At 42.9% G+C, this 14,840-nt stretch overlaps 1 protein-coding gene across 2 annotated transcripts in view; it reads left to right on the top strand.

Annotated features, from left to right (window-relative positions):
- The window catches only part of AFF2 (ALF transcription elongation factor 2), a 531,080-nt gene that overhangs the window by 468,491 nt on the left and 47,749 nt on the right, over window positions 1–14,840 (top strand). For both annotated transcript variants that reach the window (XM_060249320.1, XM_060249319.1), the window contains exons 10-11: window positions 7,625–7,787; window positions 10,171–11,193. In XM_060249320.1, coding sequence (XP_060105303.1) covers window positions 7,625–7,787; window positions 10,171–11,193 — 1,186 coding nt within the window. The remainder of the gene's footprint in view (window positions 1–7,624; window positions 7,788–10,170; window positions 11,194–14,840) is intronic.

The following is a 14,840-nucleotide window of genomic DNA, read 5'->3' as shown; positions in this document are numbered from 1 at the left end:
CTCAATCCCTTAATAGCTTCCATTAAACTTAACTACAAATGCTGTGATCATTTCCCTTCCATTTTAGTTTTTTAAAAACCTTACCGGCATCCTTGTAGGATGAGCCTCGGACCTTCTTCTTGGATGGTGTGTGCTCTACCACTGACCCATAGTCTCTCCCCTTTTTACAGACCCGTCCTGACTCCCATATATATGAGAAAGAGAAAGCAGCACTTCTGTCAGATAATATTTGAACCCTTGATCTTCATAGGAAATCATTTTCAAGCATATGGCTAAAAACTGCCTCCAGGGGAAAGTTCAGTTCAACCTGTACTTTCCTTTGAATGATAGATTTTTCCCCTCCTAAAAGGCCTGTAATCTCTCCATTTCAATTTATCTTCAAAATGAAGATTTCCCACCACTCCACCCTATTCTCTGTGAACATTCTCTGTACATACCTCCTTTCTTCTCCATCACTCTCACATCTATCTATTTGCAAGATGTCCTTTATCTTTCATTTTGTGTGACGTTGAGGGGGAAAATGGTATTTCTCATCTTAGCTGATCGTGTGGCAGAGCTGCTCTCTAACTCAAGAGCTAAGTGACATAAAAAGAGGGAGCCTCTGATTTGAAAGATTTTGTTTGGTGGCAGTAAGGTCTTTAGCATGAAATGTCACGATGCAGCCAAAGTCATACTCTTGTCATCCAATAAGAAAGTCAAATATGACTTGATTGTATTTTTATGTGGACAGAAAAGCATTATTGTGGCCCAGTTGGCAACATGAAGCAGGTTTAGCAGTATGTTTTGGCATAAAGTAGCTTGTGTTGTTACCACAGAAGAAATTAAGGCTATGCTGGATCTAGTTCCATTGTTCTGATATCATCTGCATCCAGTGGTGTGCTAGAGCCCACTCATACCAGCTTGCAAGTGCCGATTGTTAAATTTTCAGAAAATTGGAAGCCAGTTGAAAACTCATCAGAAACTCTAGGATGCTTCCCTCCTTCCTTCACACATTTGCATTCTCAAAGGTGGAACAGGGTAAAAATGTGAAGTAAATGCAAGATGCTGGCCGGTTTCTCCTTGCGGGTACAGAGAGTGTGAGGGAGAAGGGGTTCGTTAGTCATCCTTAACCCGAATCCTTGCACAGTAGGCTGTTTTGAAACCTGCCTCAGGACTCTGAGCTAGTTTCCAGGGAGAGTGTGCTAGTGAAAGTCTTTCTTTTTTTCCTCTCCCCAAAAATGTTAGTAAATATTGCTTTTTTCTCTTGTTTGTTTTGTAAGACTAATTGGATGCTGCTTTTCTAAAGCTGTGGGGGGGGTAATACTTGTTGGAAGTGAAGGCGCTGTCCCCTGCCTCAGCCTCCTGACATCGTGGCACTAGACTAGGTAGTTAGATAGTCCTACTGACCCTTCTTTCCTATGTGCTTACTCTTCTGCCTCTACCCTTTGAAGTGTAGATTGTGTTCTCAGGGAACAGTTTCCTTCTGCTCTCTCTCACACACACAATGCCCTTCTCCCTGCACACACACCAGAAGGGACAACATGCTGTCCACTCTTGGCACCATGAGGCAGATGACCCTTTTACCATCTGCTTCCATCCTTAGCTAGTGAGTTGGTAATCTGTCCCATCTCTACTCTTTCCTATCTGAAGTGTACTTCTCAAATAAAGACAGGAATATTGCTCCTTTAAACTTGCAACAGAGCTCTGTGTAGCTCCATAAGCTGAGTAACCTGGATAAGTGACACTCCTGCATTTATAGCTTTATTTAAGCACTCTGCTAACCAGTGGGAACTGGTCTAACTCTACTAGTTAATCCCAACAGGTTAAGGCTGAAGCTGAAAGAGGTTTCAATTTAATTACTGTAATTTGCATCAGGGTGAGAAATAGTTTAACAGTAGATCACATATCAGATTTAATGACAATATATTTATTGGGAAAAGAGTTAGCGGATTGGGATGCAACTCCATTTGTGAAATCATGGTTGAATTGCAACCAAAGATTGGCTATGGATACAAAGAATTTGGCAAAAATCAACAAAAGCATTCTGTGAGAATCTCTTGGCTATGTGGAATTTACAACAGAGAGTATTGTAAACTTTATTATTATTTGTAAATTGTGTGAAATTTATAATAAAGTTATGTGCGTACATATATACTTTTTTTTTCAGGAGAGACAGTTGTTAAATATTTGCCAGCACACCACTGTCTTCATCAAACAATTAACGGTTCTTGTCCTTTTATACCTTTCCTAGCATGATTGCCATTGCCTCCCCAATTTTCCCACATGAATCCCAGGTCAATTCAATGTCCACGTGGCTTATCTTCCATGTATATTTATGATGGACATTGCTTTCAATTAACTACTCAGATCTGTTCTGTAGCCAGTGCACAAGAGGCTCTGGTAACTTCAACAACAGGTCTCTTTACTGCTTCCAAACATGAGAGCATACTGACTGCTGGAGAATTCCAACACAAGAGGAAGTGCACATATAGCCTCAGCATTCCACAAAGGGCTGCCACTTGCATTTATTTTTAAACATGCCAAGAACCCAGAGTGCATGTGAACAGATATGAGGGCAAAAATACCCAGAACAATACCAGGAAAGGAGGTCCAGTTAAGAGGGGAAAATGCATGTTCACAAGTCCTGATGAAGTTGTTTGAAGTAAAGCATGAAGCTGTATAGCACTCCTGCAGTCACCACCATGACAGATTCTGTGTCTGTAGAGAAAACATGGGCATTCACTGTACACAAGCACAGCACATTGGCAGGATTGAGGAAGAGTAAACCAGAGGCCAGTCAAGTTAGACCTTTAAAAGTAGAACTGAAAGGAACATCACCAAGCAGGTTTGGGATGGTGTTCCCTCTAAGCTGAATTAGCGTGAGCTAGCTCACAGTTTTTTAGACTCCAGCTCACACATCTTTGCCTTAGCTCAGGAAGGATGGCCCCAGAGCAAACTAATTTATGCAAGTAGCTCACAATTTTAACACCAGTAGCTCATGAAGTAGAATTTTTGCTGACAGGACTCCTTAGCTTAGAGGGAGCATTGTTTAGGGGACAGGGGAATAGTCATGGACAGTGTAGTTAATCATGTTAACTGTTAACTAGAATCGTTCTAAAAGATGTTTTTGTAGCTCTTTTTAGTCATTACTTTGGTGGTATCCAGCCATGCAACCACCCTCCCAGTACATAGTTATTATTTCATCTGAGGAGGGCTCTCTGCATATTTTCTGCTTCAAATGTGAAAATATGCACGGTGTTCTAGTCAGATGACATGACAACTGAACACAGAGATAGCAGATCACAGGCAGTGGACGCTTTTGATTCTGTCAGTGCAATACTCCCAAACACATAATGATGGAGGAGACCTTGTGGGATGAGGAAGTATTTAAACCCCAAAAATGATTAGCGTAAGAAACAGAGGCGCAGAAAAGTTTGGAAAATGTTGTTGCTGGAGACAATGTTGTGAAGGTTTTGTAGATTTCAACAGACAAGAAAATTCAGGGGCAGATTGGCCTTTGAACTTTCCAGGAAAGTTCCTGATGGGCTTCTAGCCCTGCAGGGCTACTGATGGGCAAGAATAAGCTGAGCCAAGTAGGGTGGATCTAAACTTGTCATCATCGTCACAGTCCTCTGAGCCAGCACCGCAGGAACCACTTAGCTCAGCTTGCTCTAGAGCTGTAAGGACATTCCTATTGTACTACCTTGATTTTTGACTTCGAGAAGTTTGAATCACTATTGTGCCATTGTTTGATTAACTGAGAAAGTGGAGGTAGGTTGGGTGGGCTTTGTTTTCTGAAAGAGAAGAATTGAGAGAAAGAGGAAGCTCGGAAAATGGAGAAAAGAACTCACAAACAGTTCCAAGGAATGAGGGTGGTGATTTGAAATCAGTCATGTGCATCCCATGAGCTTGGGTTGGGTGGAGTATTGAATATCCATAATGGAGTGCTAACAAATGGTGCCAGCTTCCCAATACTCAGCTTTGTATGTTTAAAATCCATCATCAGGTATTGTCTCCTTAATTAGGTGAATGGATATAACACCACATATTCTGCTTCTCTGACAAAAACATGAACACCTTTGTTTGCATGCCTTTTGCACTGCATGATTAAGTCTGGAAAGAAGAGTGCACAATGCAGAGAAACTCCATATTACAAGAGTTATGGGATTTGCAGTCTTTTCCCTCGAGACATACACTCGCTAGTGTAAAGATCAGCAACTGAGAGCTTAACGGAATCAGAGTAATTTGTTTGTCTCTTATTTAACAGGACACCAAAAGTTCGGGTTATAATATCCTAATTGTGTCACTCCATCCCTTGTAGTCCCCAGTCAACAAAAGCCAGCTTGAATTAAAATGTTACACTTCTTTCAGAAGATTTGGACTCTAGCTTCGGGGAGTCTCCAAGGGAAAATATGTCCCCTTTGCCAATTAGAGTACATCTCTGGCATGCCCTTGCAATCCTTACTTGATGCAGAGCTGGTTTATTCAGGGCCATTTTTAGGTGTACTGAGTCTAAGCCATTTGGGACTTGATAGATTATCACCCGCACCTTGAATGGAGCCTGGAAGTCAATAGGGAGCTACTGCAGCAAGCAATAAAACTATTGCTTTAGAAACCCAATTATTTAAACCATGCTTTTATTCTATAAATAGCAGCAGCTTGCAGGGGAGGGCTGAATAGAAGATGGGCTACAGTTTGAAAAGGAGATACTGAGGAGCTTTATTTTGGTGTTGAGTTAGCAAAAAACATGAGTGAAAAATAGCTCCAAATAAAGAATCCCCAGGGCATAATATGTATAGTCTGAGAAGGGGAATAACCCATTGGCGTTAAAATTAATTTTTAAAGTGTTTACATTCAAATATTAGAGCTGCCTAATGTCCTTCATTTGAACATGAATTATAAATGTGTTGACCAAAAAAAAAAAAAAAATGAAGATTGTGCATTTCAATTGGTAAATTATTTAGATGATAGTTATTTGTTTCTGCAAGCCACAGACTAACAGGTTTGGATGTGACAATAAATTACATCTTGTTGGTCCGTTTGCTCATAAGCCCTGTGTTCCCCTCCCCCACACACATACAGAAAAAGCATCAAGACTAGAGACTGCCTGAAAAAAAGTAGTGCTTTCACATCCTCGGTCCTGCTGAATTGATCCATTCTCCATTTCTTTGAAATGGATTTCTCAGGGAAACATGATCAAGATTTCCATGTAGTACCTTAAACTTTTAGAACATGCCAAGGATGAAGCACAAAGAGATTTTAAAGTGAAGGCTTTGGGCTAAGAAATATGTGTTTAACCCACTTCTGCCTATCTGATTATTTGTTTTTAATTTATTTTCAACAATTACATGCTGTTCTCTTGGGATTGCAAGGTTCAGAGTCCAGCACAACATGCCCTAAAACATATTAAGCAAAATATCCAGAGTATTAAAAATTGAAGTTCTAGTCAAATAAATGAATAACTCTAAAAAAACTAATATAAATAGAATAAGTGAAGCAGTGGCCAATGTAGAATACTGGTGAGATTAGGACTTGGGTTAGATTTTGAATAGATTTTCATGTGGCAGAATGGAATTTTCCTGCTCCTCCCTTGCCATCTGTAGCTCACTGAGTTCCAAAAAATGCTGCTGGGGGACCCGGAGAAATCACATTTGGAGGGTTTTCAGCAAGAAGGGGGAATCAGTGGAAATTGCTAATCTAGTCTGGATCCAGTCCCTGGCATTTCAAGGCCCATTCAGCCATGGAGCACACTGGATGACCTTTGTGCTGTCATTTGCTGTCAGCCCAACCTGTCTTACCATGTAGTTTTGATTATATGTGGAGGAAGAGAAGACCATAAACACCTAAGTTCTGCCCCATGGCACAGAGTGGTAAGCTGCAGTACTGCAGTCCAAGCTCTGCTCATTACCTGAGTTCGATCCTGGTGGAAGTTGGGTTCAGGTAACTGGCTCAAGGCTGATTCAGCCTCCCGTCCTTCCAAGGTCAGTAAAATGAGTACCCAGCTTGCTGGGGGTAAAGTGTAGATGAGTGGGGAAGGCAATGGCAAACTACCCCATAAAAAGTCCGCCATGAAAATGCCATGATGCGACATCACCCCAGAGTAGGAAGCAACTTGTGCTTGCACAGGGAACTACCTTTACCTTTTTTTAAAAAGTTCCTTGGAGAAGTGTTAGGGTAAAAATGTAATAAATATGATTAAAATAGAAGCTACTGTCCCCGGCATCAGAAAGGTGCAAGAATGCTACACACACACATAAAGCTTCCTTATACTGAATCAGACCCTTGGTCCATCAACGTCAGTATTGTTTACTCAGACCAGCAGTGGCTCCCCAGAGTCTCAGGCATCACCTTGAACTGATCTTTTAAACTGGAGATGCCAGGGATTGAACCTGGGACCTTCTGCATGCCAAGCAGATGTTCTGCCAGTGAATCATAGCCCCCCCCCCCCACATCATAATGAACATATGAAGCTGCCTTATACTGAATCAGACCCCTGGTTCATCAAAGTCAGTATTGTCTTCTCAGACTGGCAGCGGCTCTCCAGGGTCTCAAGCTGAGGTTTTTCACACCTTTTTGCCTGGACCCTTTTTTTGGAGATGCCAGGGATTGAACCTGGGACCTTCTGCTTCCCAAGCAGATGCTCTACCACTGAGCCACCGTCCCTCCCCACCATCACAGGTTGATATAATCTCAGTCCTTTAGAGTTTTCATACACAGACCTTACAAGAGAAGTATGGGACAGAGCCATGAGGAAGCAGCAGTGTGAGAATAGGTTCTAATTCTGAGAAAAGCACATTCCCTCTCTTGCTTGCACCTATGACCAATTCACTTTCACACTTTTCATATGTGTTGCAGGCCTCACAGAACACAAGTGGCCAACTGCTCTATTCTCAAAAGCCACTCTGTTCCCTTGAATGTATCTGGTCACACAAATAGATCTTTCTTGTAGATGGTCAAGCTCTATAAATTGGGGGCACCTAGCAATAATGGTTCTGCAGATGTGCAGTGCATGAACTCAGATATTACCTAGCCCAAGATATTGCATGCAAAACCCAAAGACAGCTTGTAAAGCAAGTCCTGTCTCCTGCTTTGGCCATGTGGGAATAGACTTCCTTTCTGTATAAGTAAAGCTACAAGCAAACCTTTGATTAAAATTTTGGAAAGGACACAATGGGCTAGGTAACATTGCTGCAGAGATTACGTCTTGCCCATAAGTCACAGGTTGATATAAGATACTGGGCAAGATCGCAAGTCTGCATCCACACATTGTTGCATACTGTGTTATCTTTGCTTTATAGCAGCTGTTTGCAAGTGGATTGGCTTGTCCACACAGGGTAAGTTTAAATGATTACTATTGTTCATTGATATGGCAGAACCCATTGATATGCAAATGCAGCCCAAGAAAGGACAAATGAGTATGCACAGCTTAAACTACATATGGAATGGTAAAGAACTGGAGCAGAGGTGAATCAGTTCCCCAGGTAACTGTCCTGATGTAGCCCATTTGTAAAGAGAAGACCATTGGGGTGTCACAACTGATTTAGAAATTTGTTCAAGAGCATGGATTAAAATGTGGTTAAATTGGTGAAGACCAATTTAGGTAAGCAGATGGACCTAACAGAGATCTGTTTTTTCTCCTTTACAGTGGCCTTCCATTGACGACAACACATAACACTGTCTTAGTACATTCCAGCGGAGGCTCTGGGAGCTCCAGTGAATCTGAGAGCAGCTCTGAATCGGATTCAGACAGTGAAACCAGCTCCAGTGACAGCGAATGCAATGAAGAGTCACGCAGTGGAACTCCAGAGGTACAACCAAAGGGGTTTTTGCCCTCCCGTTAGGCGAAGGGCTATGGCTCTGTGGTGGAGCTCATGCTTTGAATACAGAAGCTGCCAAGTTCATTCCAGAACTTCTCCATATAAAGGATCTCAAAGTGGTATTGAGAGATCATTCTCTGCTTTAGAGCCTGGAAGGCAGCTGCTAGTCAGAGCAGACAGTGATGAGTTAGATGGAAGAGTCACCTGGCTTGCTAAAGGCACTTTCATACAATCCTCTCTGAAGTTAATTCATACAATTGGCATGGGTTTTTGCAAAGGAATATCTCCCTGCCTTTTGTAAATGCAAAACTTGAGTGTTTTTGAAAAAATAATGCAGCCCACTTGCTTACCAGTTGATCAGAGAGGGCAAAAATAGTCTGACCAGTGTTTTCATTCATTCCAGTTGCCAGAAAAACCAGGAGCAAGACTGTTTTTGTTCCCCTAGGCAGTTTTTCTTTTATCTGCCCCTTTAGGAGAATAGAAATGTTTTAAATATAGATTCTTCCCCCAAGTCTGCCCAAGGCCACTGAACACTACCACCCTCATTACATCCTGGAACTTTGAGAACTTCGGCCATTTTTTTCTTTCAAGAATTGGCAACCCTAAAATCCATGTAAACATTATTTATGTTCACAATTTCAGACAGAAGGTGACTGGACTTCTCGCAGTTATTTTTATACAGAGCATTTCTTACTGACTGCTTCTACTACGAGATTACCATCTTGATTCACAATCAGTGTGCAGTGGAGCACTGCATTTAATCATTCTGGTCATCTCATAAATATCCATTCAATACCTGGAGTGGATATTTAGGAATCACACTGCCAGCTATTTGTTCCATATTATTTGAAACAAAATCTACAAATGCCTGCATTGCAGAATGTTTTGCAGAGGACATGAAAGCAATCTGTGGACATTTTGTTGCATCACCTACAATTATCCCATTCCCCAAGACATTAATACTCTTGAATCCACACAGATTTAGATAGCATTGCTGCTGTCCTTTTAAAGGTTTAGGTTTATTGGATTTATATCTCGCCCTCCCCGCCAAAGCAGGCTCAGGGCAGCTCACAACCAGTAAGATCAGAACAATTGAACAGTTGAACAATTAAACAATTAAAGCAAATTAAACAATTAAAACAATTAAGAACAATATGTGCTTAAGACTGATTCTTATTATTCAACTCAAGCATGGTTTATAGAATTTGGGAAACTGCTACTTTGATAATAGCCTATTACATGAGATTTAGTGAAGAAAGGTTTTATGGATTATCATCCAGTGGAATAGTAATCATTATTGATCATGCTTTGGCATATTTTGAGCCAGTTTGGTGTAGTGGTTAAGTGTGCGGACTCTTATCTGGGAGAAGCGGGTTTGATTCCCCACTCCTCCACTTGCGCCCGCTGGAATGGCCTTGGGTTCATAGCTCTGGCAGAGGCTGTCCTTGAAAGGGCAGCTGCTGTGAGAGCCCTCTCAGCCCCACCCACCTCACAGGGTGTCTGTTGTGGGGGGAGAAGATATAGGAGATTGTAAGCCGCTCTGAGTCTCTGATTCAGAGGAAAGGGCGGGGTATAAATCTGCAATTGTTCTTCAATATTTATTTATCTATACATTTCATAACATTTACATGTTACATTTTCTGCAGTGCATTTGAGGCAGCTTGAAGCATAAATTTGTTTATCATATCTATATTAAATGTATTTATATCCCATCTTTCTCACCATCCCCAACACTACAGTAATAGAGCATCAGCTTTATTGTTACAATATATAATTACAGAGTTAATAATTCTTTATAATAATATAGACTGCAGATATCTCTTGAAATCTCTAAAGTAAAACTACAGTTATAAGAAAGTCATATTAAACAATTAAAAGTTCTTCTTTTAAAGTGTTTTGATACAAAAAAAGGGGTCTGTGCCTTATACCTAAAAGAAGAGGTTACCAGCTGAACTTCACTAGGCAGTTCCATGATATGGTGACACCACTGAAAGCACCCTGCTTTACCCTAGTGTATAAAATCTGTACAAAAGAAGCAGTGTTTTACAATCACATGCATAAGGATTAGTGGAGGGGGACACTTAGAAGGAGATGTGCATTCAAGTATATGGGACGAAGCCCCATGAAGGTTTCAGGATGATCAACCCCATTCCACTGTTCTCTGCGATCTAAAATCAATATGTAATTTGTTAACATTTCTTCTTTTTCACTGGTATGTAATGACCTCGAAGAAAAAGATTTTTTTTTTTAAGTTTGCTGTCCATCTGTAGTGCAGTGTAGTAAGCAACAGCCATTGTTTGAGTGAAACGTTGGGGATGTAGTGTTCATTTTGCTTTTTAAAGGGTTGCTTGATTCATCATCTCTCCTTCTGCAGCCTGAACCCCCCTCAGCTAACAAATGGCAGCTGGATAAATGGTTGAACAAAGTCAATCCCCACAACAAGACCATCATCAGCAGCCAGCATGAGAGTCACAGTGAGAACACCTCACAATCTCAGAACAACCCACCGATTGAAGGACAGAACAAAGGGAAGCTGAGTGGCAGCCTGGCCCTGACTGATTCCAAAGACAGGGCGCTACGTAGTCCCATCCGTGAGAAAGCCAAACCCCGGGTTGCCCAGAAAGCTCCAGCAGAAGCAAAAAGTTCAAAGCAGAAGTCACCAGCTCACAATGAACCCCCCTCCCAAAGGACTACCGGGAAAAAACAACCCAAAAAAGTAGAAAGGACTTCCAGTGCCGAAGACTACAATTGGCCCAAACCAAATAATACCAGCAGCACACCCAAAGAGAAGGAAACCCAAGAGTCCCAAGAACAGCCAAAAGTTCGCAACAAGGTAACTGCTGGGAAGACTGCTCCAAGGAAAGAGCCAAGGACGAGTGTGGGACCTGCTCCTGAGAAGAAAAAGTACAGAGGCCCCAGCAAAACTATTCCCAAATCACGAGAATTCGTGGAAACAGATTCATCCACCTCTGATTCAAACACTGATCAGGAAGAGGGCCTGCAGGCGAAGAACTTGCAGGCCTGCAGTGGCCCTGATAACAGTATTAAAGCCAAGGACTCCAGCAGTAACATCCTCAGCGTAAGTAGCTTAACGAGCAACAGTAGCAATACCTCCATTGACCAAAATGGCAACGATTTAGAGGAGCAGCTTTTCTCACCTATCCCAGTTGTGCAGAATGAACCCCTTTCTCCACTCAAAGAGTTTGAAGAGCTCAAATACCTTTGGGTGAAAATAGACCTGAGTTTACTCTCTCGGATCCCTGGACAAGACCCCTTTGAGAACACATCTGGGAAAGCAGAACCCCGCGAGGTTAACACAAAGCACAGGCGACAATCCCGAGAGTCCCCGACGCCAGCTGCTGAAAAACCCTCCACTAAATCAAAAAGGAAGCACAAGGTAATCCATCTCTTTATAGTGGATGGGGAAACTGTTTGGTTGTTATCTCTCAGGAAAGTGAGGGTGTCAGGGCAGAGCCAGACTTTGGTCGCTTAGCCTTTTAGTCTGCTTCTGGAAAGCTCTTTCTATACTGATGAAAGATGTACATTGATGTGCTGAATCAGTAATTCCCAAACCATGCTGGGGCATACTAGTATCTAGAAGGGAAGTGCTCCTATGCTGTGTGAGAGAGATTCTTTACAAAATAAGAATCTTTTCCATCCAAAGGTGCCACCCACTGAGCAGGCTGCCTGTTGGTTCTCTTTTTCCCAATTGGATCACTGGGAGCAGCTAATTCTGCTGCATCTCTGCCTCTAGGGATGTTGCTGAATTCTGTAGCTCCAGTGTTTTGACTCTGAAATCCTTGTTTCGGTTTCACTTCTCCTCTGTGTGAATTGATTTGGTGTCATTTTCTTTGGTTTGGTGTCATTTTCTTCTCCTTTGTACTAGTTTTTCCCCATTAAAATCAACTAATTTTTAAACAGTATTTTTGCACCAGCTACATGTAAATGGTATGGGAATTTCTAAATGATGCAAAAAATGGCATAAAGGTAACAAATGAATCAAGACAGCAGAAATGAGAGTGATGCAAAAAAGCTCATGTACAAAAACATAGCAAAAAATGGTGTATTTTGTATATCCTTCTTTGGGGTTGATGGGATCTTAACCATTTTCACAGGCAACTGCCCGCTGCATCTCTGTATGAGTCACTGTTTCCACCCAGGAGGTGACTCATACGCTGGTGGTGAGCTGCTCTGAGGACAGATTAATGACTCCCACGCACTCTTAACAATAATCCTTTTCATCTGCAAGAGTGAATCCTGCCCATTTTAATTCAGTTAATTTCGGTAATGCTACGTTGTAAAAATTGTAAGACTAGAAATTTTAATACCAGAAAGAAAGTTTAAAGAAAGACTTCTGGTTGCTATTCTTTGTTTTGTTTGCTAAAGACAGGGCTCTTTTTTGTAGAAAAAGCCCAGCAGGAACTCATTTGCATATTAGGCCACACTCCTGACATTGCCACTGTTTCACCTAGCTGGAACTCATTTGCATATTAGGCCACACCTCCCTATGCCAAACTAGCTGCAACTGCATTCCTATGCGTTCCTGCTCAAAAAAAGCCCTGGGTAAAGATAATTAGCACACATTTCATAAACAGAAAGGACATTTGGGATACCATAGTGTTCCAAGTTTCCATTTTTCCCGCTTATAACTAGGTTTGGGGGAAACGATTGAGCATGAAGGACGTGTGTGTACCTGTGCTCCTTCTAGGTGTTCCAAGTTTCCATTTTTCCCGCTTATAACTGTTTCCCAGTACTTGTTCAGTGATATCCAGCATCACATCCAGCAATCAGCTCTGCTCACTACGTCTCTGCCTTCATGGTGACGAATAGAAGGAGTAGTGGAAGCCTTTGTCCTTTGACTGAAAAATTGTGCGTCAGAAAAACAAGCTGCTACCCACAAAAATTCCACAGGTGAAGGGGAGGGGGGGAGGATCAGTCCTCCAAGATCAGTTCTCTAACTGTTGTGACCCTTTAATCCACTCTGGGCAGAGGGAAGGGTAAATTTGATCTCTAGGATATGATCCAGAGTGTACATATCCTCCAAGACTAGTCCCTCTTCTCCTGCAGGCTAATCTTAACTGCAAGGGGAGAATCCCAAATACCACTTGGGGAGAGGTCATACAGCTAGAAGGAGCACAGGTACACACACATCCTTCATGCTCAATCGTTTCCCCCAAACCTAGTTTAAAATCCAAGCTAAAAGGCAGCGGATGGCAGGCCATTTGTGTCCTATGGGCCAGTTTACTTCTGGTACCTCTTAATGGCAGCACTGCTTTCTGCTGCCTGGATTCACTGACGGAGTCCAGACTGCCGGCTCAGGGTGGTAGTGTGCTGACCTGGAAGTGAGCCAATGGAAACAGAAGCACCCTGGTGCTTCCAGATGGCATGCAGCCCACCACCAGAACAGGGCCGGGTTGCAGTCACCTCGAGGAGCATCCAGAGTCCTCATGTGACCGTCCATCATTCCCCAGGCATTTCCCAGCCATCCAGATGGCCAAGGAGGCACCTTGGAGATGCCTCAGGCCCTCAGCAATTTGGTACCACTTTGGAAGTGGTTCCTTTTTGAGGTGGCTGGAATACAGGTAGGGACAGGGTGAGGATGGGGATGGGACAAGAGCCATTTGGATGTGTGCATTTGGATGTGCTTTTCTGATCTGTTTGCCAGCTGTCCCTGGGGTAGCTTATACTGCCGGTCTGGAACAAGCACCTGGTGCTATTGGAAGTTGAGAGACGGGGGGGGGGGGGGGGGGGAGGTTCCAGCCCACTTGTCCTCTCCCTACTTAGAGCCAGTTTGGTGTAGTGGTTAAGTGTGCAGACTCTTATCTGGGAGAACCGGGTTTGATTCCCCACTCCTCCACTTGCACCTGCTGGAATGGCCTTGGGTCAGCCATAGCTCTGGCAGAGGTTGTCCTTGAAAGGGCAGCTGCTGTGAGAGCCCTCTCCAGCCCCACCCACCTCACAGGGTGTCTGTTGTGGGGGAGGAAGGTAAAGGAGATTGTGAGCCGCTCTGAGACTCTTCGGAGTGGAGGGCGGGATATAAATCCAATATCTTCTTCTTCTTCTTCTTCTACGAAGTTTGCAAACAGACACCCCTCTTTGCTATGATAGAGGATGACAATTCTCCTCAGGAAGCTTTACGCCAAAATACATAGTACATTTTTAACAAGCTGCTGTGTTTGGGTTCAAGTGACTTAATTCACTTTCACCTCAGTCACACCGCAGCTGCAGGGAATGTCACTTTTAAAGTTGACAAGAAATGGTTTGACTCCGAACAGCAGTGTAAGGGTAGGAGGGGGCTTCTGTCTCCCCATCTCCACCTTTTTCCTGAGTGTAAACAGCCTTCTTGGGCAGTTATTTGTTTGACTTTGGAGCTGCTTATGGAGTATTCTAAGCATGTGCAGCTCCAAAAGTATGCAGATAACTCCCATCAGGACCTTTCAGCTCAGGGAAAACCATGCAGGGAACCTCTTTTTTCCCACCCCCCACCGTGCCACTAACTTGATACAAATCAGCTTCTGCAGGGTGGTGACATTTCCTGCAGCTGCTGGGTAACTGAGGTGAAAATAAGTTGGGTCTGGGGGAACTGAAAGCCAAATTATTATTTTTTTAAGTACTGCGAAGTTTGGCCCCATGGCACAGAGTGGTAAAGCTGTAGTACTGCAGTACGAGCTCTCTGTTCACGTTCTGAGTTCGATCCCGGTGGAAGCTGGTTTCAGATAGCCGGCTCAAGATTGACTCAGCCTTCCATCCTTCCAAGGTCGGTAAAATGAGTACCCAGCTTGCTGGGGAGAAAGTGTAGATAAGTGAGGAAGGCAATGACAAACCACCCCATAAAAAGTCTGCCATGGAAACATTATGATGCGATATCACCCCATAGTGGGAAACGACTGGTGCTTGCACAGAGGACTACCTTTACCTTTACTTTTTAGTTTGGCCTTTAGGTATTGCTGATAAGCAGTGGTCTCCCTTCTCATGCACAAAACACACAGCCTAGAATAACTGGACATCTCTCCGTGTTTATGAACCATGATTAGTTTGGAGTAA

Source organism: Heteronotia binoei, chromosome 11 (assembly GCF_032191835.1).
Source record: "Heteronotia binoei isolate CCM8104 ecotype False Entrance Well chromosome 11, APGP_CSIRO_Hbin_v1, whole genome shotgun sequence".
NCBI lineage: Eukaryota > Metazoa > Chordata > Lepidosauria > Squamata > Gekkonidae > Heteronotia > Heteronotia binoei.
This window is presented reverse-complemented; position numbering and strand designations above follow the sequence as displayed.